We start from the raw sequence: 17,516 nt of genomic DNA on the forward strand, positions 1-17,516 counted from the left end.
CCGTATCCCCTCCTGCCATTTTTCATTCATAATGTTAGCAATAATCATTTATTTTGTACTTTTATATATAATTAATTAATTAATCATAATAATAATAACAATAATACTAATTTTATTACACCGATCAAACCCTCATATATATTATATACCAATTACAAACGTTCATGATGAATTCATGATCTTTAATTCAAATAGAAACTAACCTCTTTTATTTAGTTTATTCCAATCTCTGTCGTATCTTATCTTATCTTATCTTATCTTATCATGTCTTATCGTTTCTTATCAAAAACGGGAATTTCCTAAATAAGAATAGCTGCCAATATCCGGAATCAGTACTACCCCCAAAATTACTAAATATAGTATCACATTTCCTTATTAAGACAGTTTGATGCTAGTAATATTTTTTTTAGCTTAAACGCAATGATTAAAACAATTTCGAATTCGAAAATGAAACGGATCCGAACCAACAGCAGCGTATAATCATCAACTAAGAACCCTGTTGCAACGATGCAACAATACAATTAATCAATTAATGGATATTAATTTTTTTATGTTTTTTTGATTAATAGTTTTAATGATATAGGTTATATTATTGGTTAACTACTTGGACCCTTTAAGCCAGTTTAATTTTTTCTACGCTAAGCTAAGGTTACAGATAAATTTATTGTAAGAATATCGACACGTATATACCATTTGTCAGTTTTTGATACATTAAGATATTTATATTGCTTTTACTTTGGTCAAGTGTTACCTATAGCACTTGTACATTAATCATTAGATAATAAAATTTAATTGCAAAACAGATATATCGGTGATCTACCTAAACAAGTCACAATGGTAGGTGCTAATTTCAGTGTTTCCAAACGAATGCTGAGGCTCCTTATAATGATTATAAGTCTTATTGTCATTTTAGTAGGGATCGTTAAATATAAGGATTCATTAATGATCCAAGGTTCTAATGTTTTACCTCAGTATATGCTTCCAGATTCAATGAGGGGCTCCACTTCTGATCCTGCTAATGGTTTGAAAGATACTTCAAAGGATACAGAAGATGAAGAGGTTAAAGATTTGGCCAAGTATAAAACATTATTTGATCAATTGAATACACCTTTAATAAAGGATTCTGATAAATTAAGCAAGGAGAAGCGTGATGAATTAATTAAAGAAAGAGCCAAGTTATATATCGATACTTTAAAGAAACCAATTATTGAGCCAAAGGTTAAAAATTTAGTTCGTGCTGATGACCCTGAAGCTGGTACAGCAAAGGCTACTATTCTATCATTAGTTAGAAATGAAGATATTAAAGATATCAAAAGTGCAATTTTACAAATGGAAAATACCTTTAATAGAAAATTTAACTATCCATACACATTTTTAAATGATAATGAATTTACTGAAGATTTTAAGAATCAAATCCGTGAAATTTTACCAGAAGATAGAATTATTCGATTTGGCACCATTGATCCAGAAGTTTGGAATATGCCTGAATCAATCGACAGAGAAACGTATGTCAATGCCACCAGAAAACTAGGTTCTGAAGGTGTTGGTTATGCTGACAGAGAATCATATCATAACATGTGTAGATTTTATTCTAGAAGTTTCTACAAACATCCATTGTTAAAAGATATCAAATACACTTGGAGATTAGAACCTGGAATTTCGTTACACTGTGATATCGATTACGATGTGTTTAAATTTATGGAAAAAAACAATAAATTATATGGTTATACAATTAACGTTTATGATAGTGCAGCCTCTGTTAGAACACTATGGCCAAGAACAATGAAATTCTTAAAGAAACATCCTGAATTTATCAATCCAAATGGTGCATTCAAAATGTTAAAAGAAAATGGACAAAAACCTGAAAATTTTGATGTAGCTAACGGTTACTCAACTTGTCACTTTTGGACAAATTTTGAAATTACAGACTTAGATTTCTTAAGATCAGAACCATATCAAAAGTACATGGATTTCTTAGAAAGTCAAGATGGTTTCTATTATGAAAGATGGGGTGATGCCCCGGTGAGAAGTGTCGCTCTTTCACTATTTGCCGACAAGAAACAAATACATTGGTTTAGAGATATTGGGTATTATCACCAACCGTATATAAATTGTCCAGGATCTCCTGTAGGCAACAATAGATGCCACAACAAATGTAGTCCCGGTAAAGTAACGCCATGGTCGGATCTTGATATCGAAAATTGCCAAGCAGTCTGGATTAAGTACATCATGACAGAAGATGAATTAAATATGTATTGATAGAATTTTAAGAAGTGATTTATATAACATTTAAAAACTATTTTTTTTCCATTGTTGTTTTTTATTCAAAATATCCATCAACCTCATCGATTGGTAAAACAAGTTAAAATCATCAATAGATTAATCCGAAAGTCTCGACTTTTACAGAATATAAAATATTAAAACAATGTTACAAAGTTATATAATATTCTGCTATGACTATTTTAATTTTTATGACTAAATTTAGAGTAATTAACCATTATTACTGACACCGATATTTACTATGATCCATTAAAATATTGCCGGCACCGGAAATTTTGCTGCTACAGTTCCGGAACCGGTTAAAGGCAAGGTAGATGTCTCCCCCTTCAGGTGAAAAATTAATCATAGTTCAATTTATGCATGATTAAATTGATATATAAAGGATGATATATTGTTTTAAAGATTTGTTTAAACTGCTTCACAATGTTGTCAATTCAATATCTACATATTGATAGAAGTAATTGAGTAGATAGGTAATAATCGAGACTGTACTTATTGTTCTCTTGGTGGGAAAATATTCTAGGAAAAAACATCTCAATATTATATAGTCATTCACTTTTCTAAAAGGGATTAATTGATAAAGGTTTAGAAGTTATATTTAAGTATACTAATTTTGAATAAAGGATATTAATATACACTCAATTTATAAGAAATGTCAACTAAGAAAATTGTTGTTCTTCCAGGAGATCATGTTGGTGAGGAAATTGTTGATGAAGCTATAAAGGTATTAGAGGCCGTTGCAAGTTCTAGTTCAAAAGGTATTAAATTTGAGTTCCAAAGACATTTAATTGGTGGTGCTTCAATTGATGCAACTGGTACTCCATTACCAGATGAAGCTTTGGATGCTGCCAAAAATTCTGATGCTGTCTTATTAGGTGCTGTTGGTGGTCCAAAATGGGGCACAGGTGATGTTAGACCAGAACAAGGTTTATTGAAAATACGTAAGGAGTTGCAGCTATATGCAAATTTAAGACCTTGTAATTTTGTATCAGATTCGTTGCTAGGTTTATCTCCTCTAAAGGAAGAAATTGCCAAAGGTACGGATTTTACTGTTGTAAGAGAATTGGTTGGTGGTATATATTTTGGTGACAGAAAGGAAGATGATGGTGATGGATCTGCTTGGGATTGTGAGAAATACACTATCCCTGAAGTTCAAAGAATTACAAGAATGGCAGCATTTTTGGCCTTACAACATGATCCACCTTTACCGATCTGGTCTTTAGATAAGGCTAACGTCTTAGCGTCCTCGAGATTATGGAGAAAAACAGTAGAAGAAACTATTAAAAATGAATTCCCAAATTTAAAAGTTCAACACCAACTTATTGATTCCGCAGCTATGATTTTAGTTAAAAGTCCAAGACAATTGAATGGGATTATTATTACGAATAATATGTTTGGTGATATTATTTCTGATGAAGCTTCTGTCATCCCAGGTTCTTTGGGTTTATTGCCATCTGCTTCGTTGGCATCACTTCCTGATACCAACACTGCATTTGGTTTGTATGAACCATGCCATGGTTCTGCTCCTGATTTACCAAAGGGCAAAGTTAATCCAATTGCAACAATTTTGTCAGCCGCTATGATGTTGAAATTATCCTTAAATTTGGTAGACGAAGGTATTGCAATTGAACAAGCGGTGAAGCAGGTTCTGGATGCAGGCATCAGAACTGCAGATCTAAAAGGATCCAACTCTACATCTGAGGTTGGAGATGCAGTCGCAAAAGCAGTATCGGAAATTTTGAAATAAAATGTTAGTGTTTCCACTATACTATTATTAAATTCTCAGATGTTTTAACCATGCACTATATATCAATGTATTAAATAAGAGAGTAATCTAGATAATAAAACAACTGAAAAATTCAAATTCTAATAATTTTAATTAATAATTCAAGAATTCTTTTGTTCATTCTCATAATAATTAAAATATTTAGTAATTATATTCATATGTAAAACGTATTTTTTGTTGATTAATGTAGCTTGATTACGAATATTGTTATATACAGTGAACGAAAAACAAAAAAATAAAATAAATTTAAGAAGAAATATTAACATGCATATGGGGTGAGTATCATAAAGTAAAAGTTATTAGAGTTGACCAATAAAAATGGTAGCCCAATTGATTAGAATTTCTACAATTCAAAACTTTGAAATTCAAATAAAATAAGCCAGGGAGAAAATTAATTAATAACCACAGAATAACATTAAAAGCATGGATTCTAAAACAATCCAATATGTAAATGTATAGCATTCTTCATTATTTGAATTTTAGTTATGCAAGATTAATGCCCTGACCATTTAATTGAATTTAAATCGATACCTTCCTGTACCATTTCCCAAAGTGGTGATAGTTCCCTTAAATATTTAACCCTTTCTACGATGGCCTTGATGACATAATCAACCTCATCTTCAGTAGTGAATCTACCAATACCAAATCTAATCGAGGAGTGTGCTAAGGCATCGTCTTTACCTAAAGCGTGTAGCACATATGATGGTTCCAAAGAAGCAGATGTACAGGCAGAACCTGAAGATAAAGCAATATCCCTTAGTGCCATAAGTAATGATTCACCTTCAACATATGCAAATGAGACATTAACACAACCAGGATAACGATGCTTTGAAGAACCATTTAATGTTGTATGTTCTAGAGCCAGTAAGTTATCCATTAATTTTTTAGACAATCTTGTTATATGGGCGACGTCAGCATCATACTCTTGTTTCATCAGTCTTGCTGCTTCACCAAAACCAGCAACTAAAGGTGGAGCCAAGGTACCTGATCTCAAACCTCTTTCTTGACCACCACCTGATAGTAGAGGATCCAATCTAACTCTTGGTCTTCTTCTTACATATAGAGCACCAATACCTTTTGGACCATATATCTTATGAGAAGATATAGACATTAAGTCTATATTCATTTTGTCAACATCAAGAGGCACTTTACCATAAGCTTGGGCAGCATCTGTATGGAAAAATATTTTATTCTTTCTACAAATTTCACCAATTTCCTTTATAGGTTGCATTACACCAATTTCATTATTTACAGCCATGACTGATATTAAGCATGTTTCTGGACGTATATTTTTTTTCAAATCTTCCAAATCAATTAACCCGTCTTCATTAACATTTAAAAATGTAACCTCGAAACCTTCATTAATCATCGCCCTTGCCGCCTCCAAGACACATTTATGTTCGGTTCTTGTAGTTATAATATGATTTTTAGTCTTTTTATAAAATCTTGCTATACCTTTAACAACCATATTATTAGATTCTGTTGCACCTGATGTGAATACGATTTCCTTTGGATCAGCATTGATTAATTTTGCAACATGCTCTCTCGCTGTTTCAATTTCTTTATTTGTTTCCCAACCGTAAGCATGGGTATTTGAATGTGGGTTACCGTATAAACCAGTATAAAACTTCAACATTGTATCCAATACTCTTGGATCGGTAGGAGTAGTTGCCTGCATGTCTAAATAAATTGGTCTTGTACCGAAGCCAGTATTTTCTTGATAAGCATGTTTCAATGCATTTGGAGCAGTGAATCCTCCTACACCATTGGAAGCGGAATCATTACCAGCAGATGATCTTTCTTCAGCTTGTTCTCTAGCAGCAGCTTGTATATCAGTATGAGTCTCCAAAGAAATATTATCTGCTATTTTTTTAACGGCAGTAGCAGCAGCAGAAGAAGAATAAAACTTTAAAGGATGCACATTCTGTAAACCGAAAACTCTATAACTGGTCTTCAACAATCCATTAGTTCTAGTATTTTTTAACATTGCTTGATTACAGATGTAATTAATTGTAGAACAGAATTCTAAACTGAAACGACTAGCAATAAATAAAGCTATTGATCAATTAAATAGCAGTATATTACGCAAACTTAAACTTAAAATTAGACAGAATCTTTATCACACCCAATCCAGAGACCAAAGATCAATAATATGAAACCTTATTCTAACTTCAAAAAGTGTAATAGCTTCACTTAATACTGTTCAACCGATTTGTGAAATAGCAAAGTTGTAATATTGTATTAATAATGAGGTGAGTAATTTAATTAAGTATGATTCTTAAATACTCTTCTTTATTCTTTTTTTTATTCTTATTTCAAATTCCAAATCAAAAGTTTCTGACTAAGTTAGAATATGCATATATCACGTGATCCGTAGGGTAATATTATCACGTGACAATGTTTTTTATGAACTGAGTACATCAGTTGGGAACTGCATTAAGTCTTGTTTGTAGCATTATAGTTGTTGTTATCAGTGTCAATATATTTATTCAATTGGAGTCGCTTTATTAATATAAATATATATATATAAGTTTAGTTGTATCAAAATTCAGGTCTTCTATGTATATTGTTAATGTTCAATTACTGTCATCTTGGGGTATTGTAGATTTAATCACGTGCAAATATTAAAATTACCCTGCTGTAATAGAAACTCCGAGTCGGTCAATCGGGCGATAGATCGGTCCACGTTCTATTAGCAAGAGAGTCAATATAATCGTATTAGACGGAATATGGTGTAGTGTAATATTCACGTGATATTTCATAAGTTTATTACATATAAAACTAATATACTTAATCGTCAATAACACTAGAATATTCAAGAATTTGCATTCATATTCAGATACATATCTACTATCAGCACCTCCTGGTGAATGTATTGGAAGTACTTACTATTTGATACCCTTACTTACGCTTAAAATACTACTACAGTGACAGCATCCTTATCTGTTTCTCATCTTGACTATCCTATAATACATTTTATCCGTACATAATGAGTGAAAAATTATTCTAGTTCGTTTGATCTAATTAGCAAAGCACTATACGCAATAGATAATGAATCAACTAATGAATCAACCAATTGATCAATGGATAAATTAATGAATAAATAGTATATCTGTGATCCTATCTTAAACTATTTTCTTAATATTCTAATACATTACTGTTCAAGTTCTAACATTGTTTTCAGTTTATCCAATTGAGTTCATAAATAGCAAAGTCAATTCGTTACTAGACATAAGGGAACTCGGTATTCCTTCCTCATTAAATCTAAACCGTTGGGTTTCATTTCAATAAAAGTTTGTATTTAATTGAACTCCGTTAATTGATATCTTTTTCATTTTCATTTATCTTTCTCCTTCTTAAAAGGTATTTACAAATAACTATAGGTTCGAGATTGGGATAAAGTTCAGTTAAAGATCATATATTATTTGCAAAAAAATTATATCCATTAAACATATTGTAATATTTTTAATTTGTACAATTACTCCAATTACCTTCTTTCTTCTCATCCAAAGACCATCATATTATTCTTGAATTATGTCTTATGATGGATTTTTCGTGTCACTATTAAGTGGTGCTGCTGCAGGTATTGCAACAGATTTAAGTTTCTTCCCAATTGATACTGTCAAAACTAGGTTACAAGCCAAAGGTGGATTCTTCGTTAATGGGGGTTATCATGGTATTTATAGAGGTCTGGGTAGTGCTATAGTGGCTTCTGCTCCAAGTGCTTCTTTATTTTTTATTACTTATGATTTTATGAAGGCTAAATTGAGGCCGGTTTTAATTAATTTAACAAATTCATCTTCTCAATCCATTGATACTTTTACTCATATGATTGCTTCTTCTGCTGGTGAAATTTCTGCTTGTTTAGTAAGAGTGCCTGCAGAAGTTATCAAACAAAGAACCCAAACTACAAGAGGACATTCTTCTTGGAAAACATTTAAAATTTTATTAGAGAATAAAAATGGTGAAGGCTTTCGAAGAAATTTTTATCGTGGTTGGTCAACAACCATTATGAGGGAAATTCCATTCACTTGTATACAATTCCCATTATATGAATTTTTGAAAAAAAAATGGTCTCAGGAAAATGGACATCCTATTAATGAATTAGCCCCATGGAAGGGTGCTATATGTGGTTCGATTGCAGGTGGTATAGCAGCGGCTTCAACAACACCTTTGGATGTCTTGAAAACAAGACTGATGTTAAGCCATAAATCCATACCGTTGGCAACATTAACCAAAGAACTTTATAGAGAGGAAGGTTTAAAAGTATTCTTTAGTGGTATTGGTCCAAGAACTATGTGGATTAGTGCCGGCGGTGCAATTTTCCTAGGGGTATACGAAACTGCCCATTCATTGTTGACTATGTCAAAATCCGAAGCTGATAGACTCTTGTAAATATTTTCTATCTACTGGTAACTATAATTTTTGAGTTACCAATTTTTTTACGACGTGCATATTTCATAATAAAATTGTCAATCTTTAATCCCTTCACATTTAATTCTTCAATAAATGGTCTTATATCTTCTAATTCCCATTGGGATTGTAATTTAAATAACATCTTAAATCTATCTTTAATATCCATGGGCATGGTCTCCTTAGAAATATATTGTATATTTGAACCAGTCGGTTTATAAAACCAACCTCGAAGCATATTTATGTCAATATCACAGGGAAAAAATGGTGGGAATAAAGATTTCCAATTAGTTAAAAACTCATCCTGAGACATTGAAGTTTTTGAAACATATTTTTTCAATGCTCTTATACCATACCATTTTGCAATTGGTAACATGTTTAATTTATAAGTAGATTTGTCATTATCATTAGATTCATTTGATATTCCAAACTTCCTTATAACTGTTTTAATTACTTCTTTAGTATATGGATTGAAATCTTCGTCAAATCCCTTCTCAACAGCGTCAAATACCTTATCTAAAGAAAGGATGTCTAAATCCAAAGATTCTGCCATGATACTCATCAAAGTTACGTGCAATGACTTAGCCAAAAACTCTGCCGATAATATACATATTTGTCCATTAATAACAGAACCCCCAACTTTTGCCCAATTTTTACGATATTCTTTTATAGAGCACGGTGAATTATCTAATAATTCTTGTTTAGTAGTAAATAATTTTGTAGAATCAACAGTAAAATTCATTTCACCATTATATATTGGTACTAAATCAAGGTTAAGTTGGCCATTAGCAGGTCTTGTTTCATATTCAAAAGTTGTCTTGGAAAAACCTAAAAAATCACTTGTAGGATCTGGGACACCATTAATCACGATATTATTTACAGGATTACCTTCTGAAGCAAACTCATGCATTAGCATCACAGTATTAGAATGACTTTTTTCTCTTATTATCCAAGTTTTATCCTCTGAACAAAGCACAACATCGGCTTTTGCTTTATCCAAGGACTTAAATCTCATTGTCGAACTTAAAGAATCATCCTTCAACGTCTCCATCAGATCTGGAGTCAATTGTATCAACTTATAAGAACCATCTAGTTCCAATTTCGAATGTAAATTAATAGACATCACCGGATCTTCTTTCCCTCTTTTCTGAAACAGTTTCCGCTACTGTAAACCAAAATTCAACAAAACAAAATTAAAAAGAACACTACTGACCTCAAATCAACAGATCTTAAATACTAGAAACATCGATAAACTACATGCTCTGTTACCTTTGTTATAACAACCTTGACCTTACTTGGTTCTTATAATTCGATTTCGATATTTCATGAAATTTTTGGCGATGCCGTATTTCCTAATTAGTAAATAGTATAAATAAACAAAGATATCTCTTAAGATTTTAAAACTTGTTAATTGAATACAACTACAAGAGATATAAAATTTGATTTAGTTTGATTTAGGTTTGGTTTTGGAATTACTTGGATTAGATCATCTAGAAGTTAATATATCCAGGCTTCTTAATTGTGATTTTTATAGATCTAGTGGTTTCCGATTGAATTTTATTGGTTATGAGACAGGTTAGTTATACTTCTTTGTATTCTGATACTGTCAATGTTGCAGCACCTTTCAATAATGTCAATAAATACTTAGATCCTACTAAAGGGGAAATTGATGCTCAGCAAGGTTCTGTCTCTAATATCGAGTTGTTTAAAAATCTGATACAGTATAAATTAAAGGATGACAAATATCAGATTGAGAAAACTGACAAGAATTGGTTAGATCAAGTTTTTGAAGGTTCTAAAATATATTATGGATTGGATGAAATTCTATGGGGAAAGTTCATGGTATGTGTTCAATGTGATAAACTTAATAGGAAACAGACCGTGTTAATATTAGATAAACTTGGGGTAACATTTTCTGATGTTATTGATGTCTCTAACGAATCTCAATTTTATCCTGCAATTGAAAATTTAGATCCCAAACATAATAATTCTTTGGAAAGAAAGTGTATTGCTGTAGCACTATTACAGAAATATTCTTTACTTTCTGAAGAAGAGATTAGTAAAATTAAATCTACAGTGGTTAAAAATAATTATGATCAAATACATGCTGGTGATTTAGCCAGTAGATGTGAAATTCTAGAAACTAAAGATGTGAAAAAATTTGGAGAGACTATTTTAAATACAGGTTTACTTCAAGATAGAACTGTTAAATCTACTTTGATGGACGTGATCTATAAAAATGAATCGACTTCAATCGAATTGAATAATAGACTGGTTTATCATTTAGGTGAACAACTTGAACAATTATTCAATCCATTGACAGAATATTCCCCAGAACAAACAGAATATACTTATAAACCACCAGAAGAGGAAAAAATTGATAATACTGATTCAGAATTAACAAAGGCCATTTGTAATGAACTCTTACAATTTCAAACAAAATTTGCATTGAATTTAGTAGATTTTTTACAAAACTTTTTGATTGCATTAAGAGTCGAAGTCTTAAATGAAAAAATTAATGGTTTATCAACAGTAAAGTTAAATCGTTTGTTTCCTCCAACAATAGATGAAGTCACCAGAATCAATTGTATATTTTTAGATTCATTGAAAGCTGCAATACCATTCGGTGCTTTTGAAGTTTTAAAGGCATGTAGTGTCACCATTCCATATTTTTATAAGGCTTATACAAGACATGAAGCGGCAACAAAGAAATTCAACAAAGATATAAAATTATTCTTAGCTAACTTTGGAAAGCAGATTCCTTCACCACAAGTTTATACGGAAATGAAAATAGAAACAATTATTAAAGGGCCACAAGAGAAGCTTATGAAGTTGAAACTAATAATGGATAGACTGTGGGAATCTCAAAAATGGTCAGATGAAGAAAAGGATAAAGCAAAAGAATACTATGATAACATAATTGAGATTATACATTCATTTGGTACATTAAAGGAACCAATCAGTTCATACAGTACTAGAGTCTTCACCCCTTCAGGTAAAATCTTAACTGAGCTAGCCAAAAAATGGCCAGTCGAGTTACAATATAAATGGTTAAAAAGAAGAGTTGTTGGTGTATTTGACGTCGTTTTAGGCCCAGAATTCAATGACAGAGGTCTTTTGGTAATATTCAGTGATTACATTGTATTCTTGGATATTATGGATGCTCATGATTATTATAACGATAAGGAATCTAATAAACCATGGTTAGCTAACGTTTTAATGAACTCATTAATCAATGAAGTACCTCTTCCATCTAAGATACCAACCTTAAATGTTTCTAACTATTGTTATATCGATAAGGTGATAGTATCGGTATATGAAAGAGACATAATAAGATTCGATTCCTTCTACGATTCAGATCCATTTTCGATATCATGTAAAGTTATTTCAAAAACAACATCTACCAATTTAGTAGCCGATTTGATAACAAAGGCAAAAATTTTGGAGAAAGATACAGCATTCCATTTATTTAGAGCAAATGAAAATGGAATTCTTCTTTATTCGACTGCTCATGAAATTGATGCATATGAGAAGGAAAAGATCAAATCTAATTTCTCACTATTTTTGAATATAGATCCTTCCGCTGAGTTACTTGATAATTATAATATTCATGTGGCGTTTTTTGCTAAGTTGATAGATAGACCAAATGGAGAAACGATACAACTAGATATCTTGACGAGAGATAACAGAAAGTATCAGGTAAATATTTCGCCAGATAAGTTAATTCCAGAAATATTGCACCAATTGTCTTACGAAATTCCGATCTGTTATTCCTCCCTTCGTTCGAATAATTTTTCAGATTTATTAAATATTAATAAAGTCATAATATCTAACCTCATTACTGGATCAGTTGATAAGAAAGATATTGTAGACGAACCTAATGGAAAGACTTCTGCAGATTCTTTCACTATGATCCACTCAAAACATAGGTCCTATGGCTCGATTACCACATTTAGAAGTTATAAAAGTGATATGAAGGATGGCTCAGCAGAACCAATCAAGGAAAAAGTTGATGCAACAACACCAATAGAAAACAAAAGAGATACAATAAGGACACAACCTCAAACAATCTTGAAAGATTCTGGTAAAACAGTCCCCAAAACAAAAACAGTTCATTCTCAGAAACAAGCGGTTAAAACAGAGGTCAGTGCCGCCAAAGAGATAGAGAGACCAAGAAAGAGTAACGTGAAGGATAACAAGAAGAAAGAAAAACGTAAAAGTTTTGTTGGAGCATTTATAGGATTATTTGGAAGTAAAGAAAAGAAGAACAAATCCTCTGAAAGGAATAATAATGTTAAATCAAAAGAAGGTTCAAAATCATTTTTGAAAAGGAAACAAAAACAGAAAGCATCTAAAAAAACTATATCAAAACCTCAAGCTATAGATAAATCAGGTGAATCAAATAAAATAGCTGATAATAACCTGAATATAGCAGAAAGAAATAATAAGAGTAGTGAGAGACATGAAGATAAAATTGAGGATTCTGAACAACAAAGGGTTTCATCTGTGATTAGGAACAAAGATTATTATTCTTCAAAAGATAATCAACCAGCTACAGTTGAAAAGGCTGAAATGGTAAATAAAAGGACTGACAACAAGGTAATAGAACTTAAGAAATCAGAAATATTAACTAAAGAAGTAGATGGAATTCAGAATAATTCTAAAATTTCAACAAAGGATATTTTTGATAAAAGTTTCAATGATGACTTATTTGGTAATTATAAAGTAGGAAACGACACAACCGTAGATAAAGTAAAGGAACAAAATAATCAAGATTCAAATCCAAATACAGAGAACCTAAAACAAAATACTTCATCTAAGCATGTTCCAATTCAAACAACGATTCCATGGGCAAAAGATATTGACACATTAACTTTTGCTTTAAACATCACAAAAGAGGATAATAATTCTAAATTAGTAGACACCGATGAAACTTCGAAGAATGAAATTCATACAGAAAAGGCAATTGAACAAACTTCTAAATCAGACTCAAAAATTGGTACCATAGTCGACAAGGATAATGAAGATGCAATTTTAGTTGAAAAGAATATAAGAATGAAAGATCAATCAATATTCCCAGTAGTGCCTAAATTAATTCAAAAAAATATTGATTTCTCAAGATCTGCATCTTATAAGGAATTGTTTGAAATTACCAGATTAGTTCTAGATGAATTAGATGCCCAATATAACTGGAAGAGATTAAAACAAGAAGCGTCACTATCAGAAAACCACGTAATAAGTGCATCATTTGGAAGCACCGAAGATTTAGTAGAGACTGAAATCGAATCCAAAAAAGATATTGACAATGTCACACCTGAAGTTGTTAAAAGTTCAGACTCCAACAAGATATTGAAGATTTCAGATATCCCAATTTTAGAACCAGACAGTTCTCTTGATAACTCTGAAATAACGAAGGACTTTCTAAATGATCTAGAAAATATTGTAGATGATGTCTTAAAGTCAAATGATTTCAAAAAGCAGTCACCATCTATTCAAAATCAACATAAAGTTTTCAAAGTTATTAAGACTACCTCCCCAACAATGGTGAATAAAAATTTTGATAAAAAATCATCAACTGATTCAAACTCTGATGCTAGATCTAATGAGATCCCGAAAAAGTTACTTCCATCGGTTGATTTGGTACCAGGTATTAAATTGGAAGATGAGGAAGAGGAAGAAGATCAGTATTTGACACCTTCAGCTGAACCATCTGCCGTTTTTGAGCAAGATATGGAAAATGAAACCTCAAAGGATTCATCAGATGAATCGACAGTGAATGATACAAATAAAAGTGTAAGAGCAGAAATTCTTGAAGATTTGAATTTCAGTTCTTTCCATATGTCATTTGACGATTCTAAGGAGAATGAAGTTGAGAATAGTGTAAACTTGGGTGCAAATTCTGAATTATTGAATCAATTAACTAAGAAGAATGACACCTTCCAAAGTCCATTTGCTGGTCAAGCACCATTAATATATAGACTTCCGAAGTCATCACCAATTAAGAATACTGCGAATAATATTTCAGGAGCTAAGAAGCTTAATAGAGACGACAATGATGCTATCTGGGTATCCCCAAGCAAAATTCCGTTTTATGACTTTAATGGAAAGCCAGAATCAAATGTGCAAGGAAAAAAATCAAAAGCTGCTGTTCAAGAACAATTAACAAATTTGCAAATATCTGGAAATTCTAATATGAATAAAGATATCTCATATACCTATTTGGCTGGATTTATTGATTCCCCAGATTTAGGAGAATCCAATTCAAATAGGCTTAAATTTAAAGAATAAATGATACCCATAAATTTCTCTCGTTAGAGTTATCGAGACATGTATATTTTTTATTTTGTGTTATTATTACTTTTACGATTTATACCTAAGGACATTAATTAATCTAAAGTTACCTAATAAAATAGAATATATATATATATATATAATCTTTGTAATTCCCCTAATATGAATATTGTATTTTAATTTGAGTTGGTTTGGTTTGGTTTGGTTTGATTTGATTTAAATATAACTTGGTTTAAATATAACTTGGTTTAAAAATAGATGAATATCTATATTTCATTCTCTCTTGTGTTTTTGCTTTTCGTTGTTAATTGCATAATTCCAATTATTTTCCAAACGTTACAGCTTTAGGATCCATTGGAGTTCCATCTGGAGCAATTCCATTCTTGCCAAATTGTCTCTCAGTATATTGTAATCTTGCTTTGTCAAAACTTAAGTTTTCAGAATCCATTATCTTTTTTATCTCATTTTTGGTATTTTCATCTAATCCAGATCTGACATCTTTCGAATTCTGAGAGATTATATCAAAGTTCCTAGAACTTAGTCCAGCCTCTAAATCTTCTACAAACGAAGAATTTAAACTGATATGACCACCAAATCTTCTAGAGATTTTAGTACGTATTTCTGATATATTATACGCTATAGAATGCATGAAGCTTCACTACTCTTCTTACTTAAGACTATTGTATACAATAATATTAAAAAGAAAGAGGTCGTTGTTGTTGTCCCTATTGTTAGTATATATAAGTTAAATCAATGGGAATAGAATTTTTGAGCCTGATGAAATCAACAGATCCATCCAATCCCATATATATGTATCTGTCACCATTAAATTTAATCATAACATACCTATCTTAGCTGAATTTTTGTATATTAATACTGCCACAATGATAACTGTGGTGAGCCAGAAGAGAACCTTTACATGAAAAATAGACCAAACCATTATCCACTAAATTATATCCCAACCAATTATATATCGTTTAAGTGACAACCAAGATCGAACAAACAAACAGGACCAATATCTTAAGCACTTCTTCATTTATAAAAGTCTGTCTTTTCGAAATCGATATCAAATTTCATCTCATCTTCAGTAATTTTTCACTTTCTTGATGGAAACTTTAAAGGGTCTGTTCTGTCTGGCGTCCTTTAAGATGATTGGGATTTGTACGATGAGAATGGGAAGAAACATGAGTACAGAGGTAGATGAGTGAATAGAATCAGTAATTACGTAATGATGAAGTGATCTGTTTTACGATCTTATACATCTTATAGATATACATACATAGGTATCTATACCTATACCTATGATACTTATAATACTTATAATTAATTGTATTGGATTATAATACAAATTCTTGCGTGAAGGTACCCCTGTTTGAGATTTGGTACTCTTTGGTGGAAATGTTAGGAGATGAATTGTCATTAATGCAATAGTTGTTGTAATTGTAATCTCAATATTTGTCAAGAGCAATTACAAAACATATATAATGGGTGGGAAAGAAAACAATGAAAAAGGACAAATAAACATTCTTGAAGAGTATGTCATTCATTTAAGAGGTTTTGCAGATACTGTTGGGAATGGTAAAACGAATCGTCTTGGTACTTCTGTTTCTTTATCTACTTCTTCTTCACCATCAAATTTCAATCTACAAGTGCCATCTCTTTTGTTCCCTATGACAACAGCAGGATAGAATGTTGTAGTTTCAGGATATCTCGCCAGAACTTTTGTATTGGGTGGATAGTTTATCATATTTTGCCTTGTAGCATTTTCTGGAGGAATTAATTGAACATCTTTCCAAGAACATTTGAAAATTTTCCCAGTATTGCCAAATTCATCAGGTTCTGGATCTCTGACTTCAAATCTTAAACCATCTGGAGAAATTTTGATCACTTCACAATGGAACCATTCTCCATCGATACTTTTTTTAGGTTTGTAAGCTACATTGGAGCCAATACGAATTTCACCACATGAATTAAATTGGCTTATCCAATATGATCTTCCTATAATTTGTGGCTGTTTCAAATCTTTTTCTTCCCGTAGTTGGTCATGTTTTGATTTTTCCTTTATATTTTCTATATCTTCAACAGTTTCATTCTTAATAACCTCTTGGTTAATTTTTTCAATAGGCATTGGACCTTTACCCGTTGGTGTTGGCATTTCAATCTTTTCATCTGAAGGATGAGATTGTTTAGAATCAATCAATTGTTCTAAATTATCTTTTAAAATTTTTAATAAGTTCTTAGATTTTGTAATATTGTCCAAGTGATTTGCTACATTTTCACTATAATCACTTAAGGTCTTATCATCAATTAAATCGAAATCGACACCATTAAAATCAGCAATCTCATCAAATTTCAAACTATTATTACATTTATAAATTTCTTGAAAATTTGATATTACCAAATTCCATTTGTCATCCATTATTATTATTACAAAAGTACTAAAAATTCCTATCCCGTCGTTATCTACCTCTACTCTAATGCTAATTAATATTTAATTTTTAAAATATCACTTAATGTCTTCTTCGTCTCTGTTGCGTTGTGATATAAATCAAATAAGCTTGTGAAGCTTAAAAAAAAAATAAACCAAAATAATATAAAACCCAATGCTTTTTCCCAAAAAAAATGACGGGAACTGTCTAATAGTAAACCTACTGTGATTCAAAGGTTCCTGACTCTTGTTTTAAAGGTTAATAATAATCCAAGTTTTACCTTATAAACTTGTCATTTCACTGTCATTTAACCATTA

The 17,516-nt window shown here is 31.3% G+C and overlaps 8 protein-coding genes across 8 annotated transcripts; 4 read left to right on the forward strand and 4 right to left on the reverse strand.

Annotated features, from left to right (window-relative positions):
- Positions 1–834: 834 nt before the first annotated feature.
- Positions 835–2,259, forward strand: KTR4 (putative mannosyltransferase; the record flags this gene model as incomplete). Its single annotated transcript, XM_001646439.1, has 1 exon — positions 835–2,259. One exon carries the CDS (start codon positions 835–837, stop codon positions 2,257–2,259), a length of 1,425 nt encoding a protein of 474 aa, XP_001646489.1.
- Positions 2,260–2,932: 673 nt separating this feature from the next.
- LEU2 (3-isopropylmalate dehydrogenase) lies at positions 2,933–4,027 on the forward strand (the record flags this gene model as incomplete). Its single annotated transcript, XM_001646440.1, has 1 exon — positions 2,933–4,027. The coding sequence occupies one exon, from the start codon at positions 2,933–2,935 to the stop codon at positions 4,025–4,027; it is 1,095 nt and encodes a 364-aa protein (XP_001646490.1).
- Positions 4,028–4,559: 532 nt separating this feature from the next.
- NFS1 (cysteine desulfurase) lies at positions 4,560–6,053 on the reverse strand (the record flags this gene model as incomplete). Its single annotated transcript, XM_001646441.1, has 1 exon — positions 4,560–6,053. One exon carries the CDS (start codon positions 6,051–6,053, stop codon positions 4,560–4,562), a length of 1,494 nt encoding a protein of 497 aa, XP_001646491.1.
- A 1,547-nt stretch (positions 6,054–7,600) lies between these two features.
- On the forward strand, positions 7,601–8,461 carry PET8 (Pet8p; the record flags this gene model as incomplete). The annotated part of the gene is made up of 1 exon (XM_001646442.1): positions 7,601–8,461. The coding sequence occupies one exon, from the start codon at positions 7,601–7,603 to the stop codon at positions 8,459–8,461; it is 861 nt and encodes a 286-aa protein (XP_001646492.1).
- A 7-nt stretch (positions 8,462–8,468) lies between these two features.
- On the reverse strand, positions 8,469–9,602 carry DCC1 (Dcc1p; the record flags this gene model as incomplete). Its single annotated transcript, XM_001646443.1, has 1 exon — positions 8,469–9,602. The coding sequence occupies one exon, from the start codon at positions 9,600–9,602 to the stop codon at positions 8,469–8,471; it is 1,134 nt and encodes a 377-aa protein (XP_001646493.1).
- Positions 9,603–10,045: 443 nt separating this feature from the next.
- BUD3 (Bud3p) lies at positions 10,046–14,767 on the forward strand (the record flags this gene model as incomplete). The annotated part of the gene is made up of 1 exon (XM_001646444.1): positions 10,046–14,767. One exon carries the CDS (start codon positions 10,046–10,048, stop codon positions 14,765–14,767), a length of 4,722 nt encoding a protein of 1,573 aa, XP_001646494.1.
- A 325-nt stretch (positions 14,768–15,092) lies between these two features.
- On the reverse strand, positions 15,093–15,419 carry Kpol_1048p68 (uncharacterized protein; the record flags this gene model as incomplete). The annotated part of the gene is made up of 1 exon (XM_001646445.1): positions 15,093–15,419. One exon carries the CDS (start codon positions 15,417–15,419, stop codon positions 15,093–15,095), a length of 327 nt encoding a protein of 108 aa, XP_001646495.1.
- An 894-nt stretch (positions 15,420–16,313) lies between these two features.
- Positions 16,314–17,189, reverse strand: SGF29 (Sgf29p; the record flags this gene model as incomplete). Its single annotated transcript, XM_001646446.1, has 1 exon — positions 16,314–17,189. One exon carries the CDS (start codon positions 17,187–17,189, stop codon positions 16,314–16,316), a length of 876 nt encoding a protein of 291 aa, XP_001646496.1.
- Positions 17,190–17,516: the final 327 nt, after the last annotated feature.

Source organism: Vanderwaltozyma polyspora, genomic scaffold (genome assembly GCF_000150035.1).
Source record: "Vanderwaltozyma polyspora DSM 70294 KpolScaffold1048 genomic scaffold, whole genome shotgun sequence".
NCBI lineage: Eukaryota > Fungi > Ascomycota > Saccharomycetes > Saccharomycetales > Saccharomycetaceae > Vanderwaltozyma > Vanderwaltozyma polyspora.